Below are 1,523 nucleotides of genomic sequence, written 5' to 3' on the forward strand. Positions count from 1 at the left end.
TGTGTGTGTGTGTGTGTGTGTGTGTGTGTGTGTGTGTGTGTGTGTGTTGCGTGTGTTGCAGCTGGAGGTCAGTGATAACATCATCTCAGGAGGTCTGGACACGCTGGTGGAGAAATGTCCCGACCTGACGTCTCTGAACCTGAGCGGGAACAAGATCAAAGAGCTGAGCAGCATCGAGACGCTGGTGAGTTTCTGTGACATCACATGTCAGGTGACACACCTGCTGTGTGTTTATATTGTGTGTTCCATGTCGGCGTGAGACGCGGCCTGTCTGATCTCCGGTCAGAACCTTTCCTCGTGTGTTTTGCAGCAGAACCTGAAGAACCTGAGGAGTCTGTACCTGTACAGCTGTGAGGTTTCCACGCTGGACGACTACACGGAGGGCGTCTTCGAGCTGCTGCCTCAGCTCACGTTCCTCGACGGTTACGACCAGGAGGACAACGAGGTGCCGGACTCAGAGGCCGACAACGGTGAGACCGCGTTTAACAGGAAGTCGTGACAGGAAGTGTTTCCAGCGGGAAAGTAGAAAGTGACGCACGCGGCTGAGAAAGAGTCTGGCCCAATCCCAACGTCCCCCTTACAGACTCACGGACTTTGAGGCGCTCCCGCGAAGTCCGTGAGGGTTTAGTTCTGTCCCACTGTCACATCCAGTGTTTGAGGCTCTGGCAGACATGTTGAGCCCTTTATGAACCCTTTCCGTAAGTCAGCATCCAGATTTAGCCTAAGGGAATTACCCACAAGTCATTGCAATGTGACGTTAAACACGGGGTAACCAGTGGACGCATGGAGACGTAAACAAAGACGGATCACGTGTGTTCAGCCTGTCATATTACGTTTACTCAGAAACATTAAGGGTTAAAGATGGAACATTAAAACATGAAATCAGAAGATATTTATTTATTTATTCATCAAATGTTTGATTTCGTCATTGAAGCTGTTTTGACAAAACGAGTAAATAGATGATATGACGTTACCTCTCATCTAGTGAGGAAAGAGCCTGAAGACGTTCACATCAGGGAGTACAAAGTATACAATAAATACACACATTATACATCATATTTATTGTTGTTTTCATGGTAACGTGATATGTTGCAGCAACGTGCTGTCCCGTTCATATTCACACCATCTCAAGCCCTCACAGTCTCTCACACTCACCAGGTGACGTGAGTGAGCAGGGTTCGTACGGTCATGGAAAACCTGGAAAAGTCATGGAATTTTAAAATGGTTATTTCAAGGCCTGGAAAAGTGCTTGAAAAAAATAAAATTCCAAAAGTTTTGGAAAAGTCATGGAAATGTGTTATATTCATATTTTCATGTCGTTCATTTGCGCTGAGTTGTCAGCCAGCGTTTCTCAGATTGGAGTGAGACGAGGAGAAAAGGTGACGTCGTGATCTTCACAATAGAACATCATTGACGTGTGGAGTCTTGGCCAATCAGCGTTCAGATGTGTACAGCGTCTTCATTTCCCTCCGTTACAGTTTAAGTTCCGTTATGTCCCGTTACCGTTCAGACTTGCTGGGTTA

At 46.7% G+C, this 1,523-nt stretch overlaps 1 protein-coding gene across 1 annotated transcript in view; it reads left to right on the forward strand.

Annotated features, from left to right (window-relative positions):
* Positions 1 to 737, forward strand: part of anp32e (acidic (leucine-rich) nuclear phosphoprotein 32 family, member E) — a 3,076-nt gene extending 2,339 nt beyond the window's left edge. The window contains exons 3-4 of the mRNA XM_031879017.1: positions 62 to 184; positions 311 to 737. Of these exons, the coding sequence (XP_031734877.1) occupies positions 62 to 184; positions 311 to 499 (312 nt within the window). The 3' untranslated portion in view covers positions 500 to 737. The remainder of the gene's footprint in view (positions 1 to 61; positions 185 to 310) is intronic.
* Positions 738 to 1,523: the final 786 nt, after the last annotated feature.

This window comes from Anarrhichthys ocellatus, unplaced genomic scaffold, assembly GCF_004355925.1.
Source record: "Anarrhichthys ocellatus isolate YVR2014 unplaced genomic scaffold, GSC_Weel_1.0 scaffold217, whole genome shotgun sequence".
NCBI lineage: Eukaryota > Metazoa > Chordata > Actinopteri > Perciformes > Anarhichadidae > Anarrhichthys > Anarrhichthys ocellatus.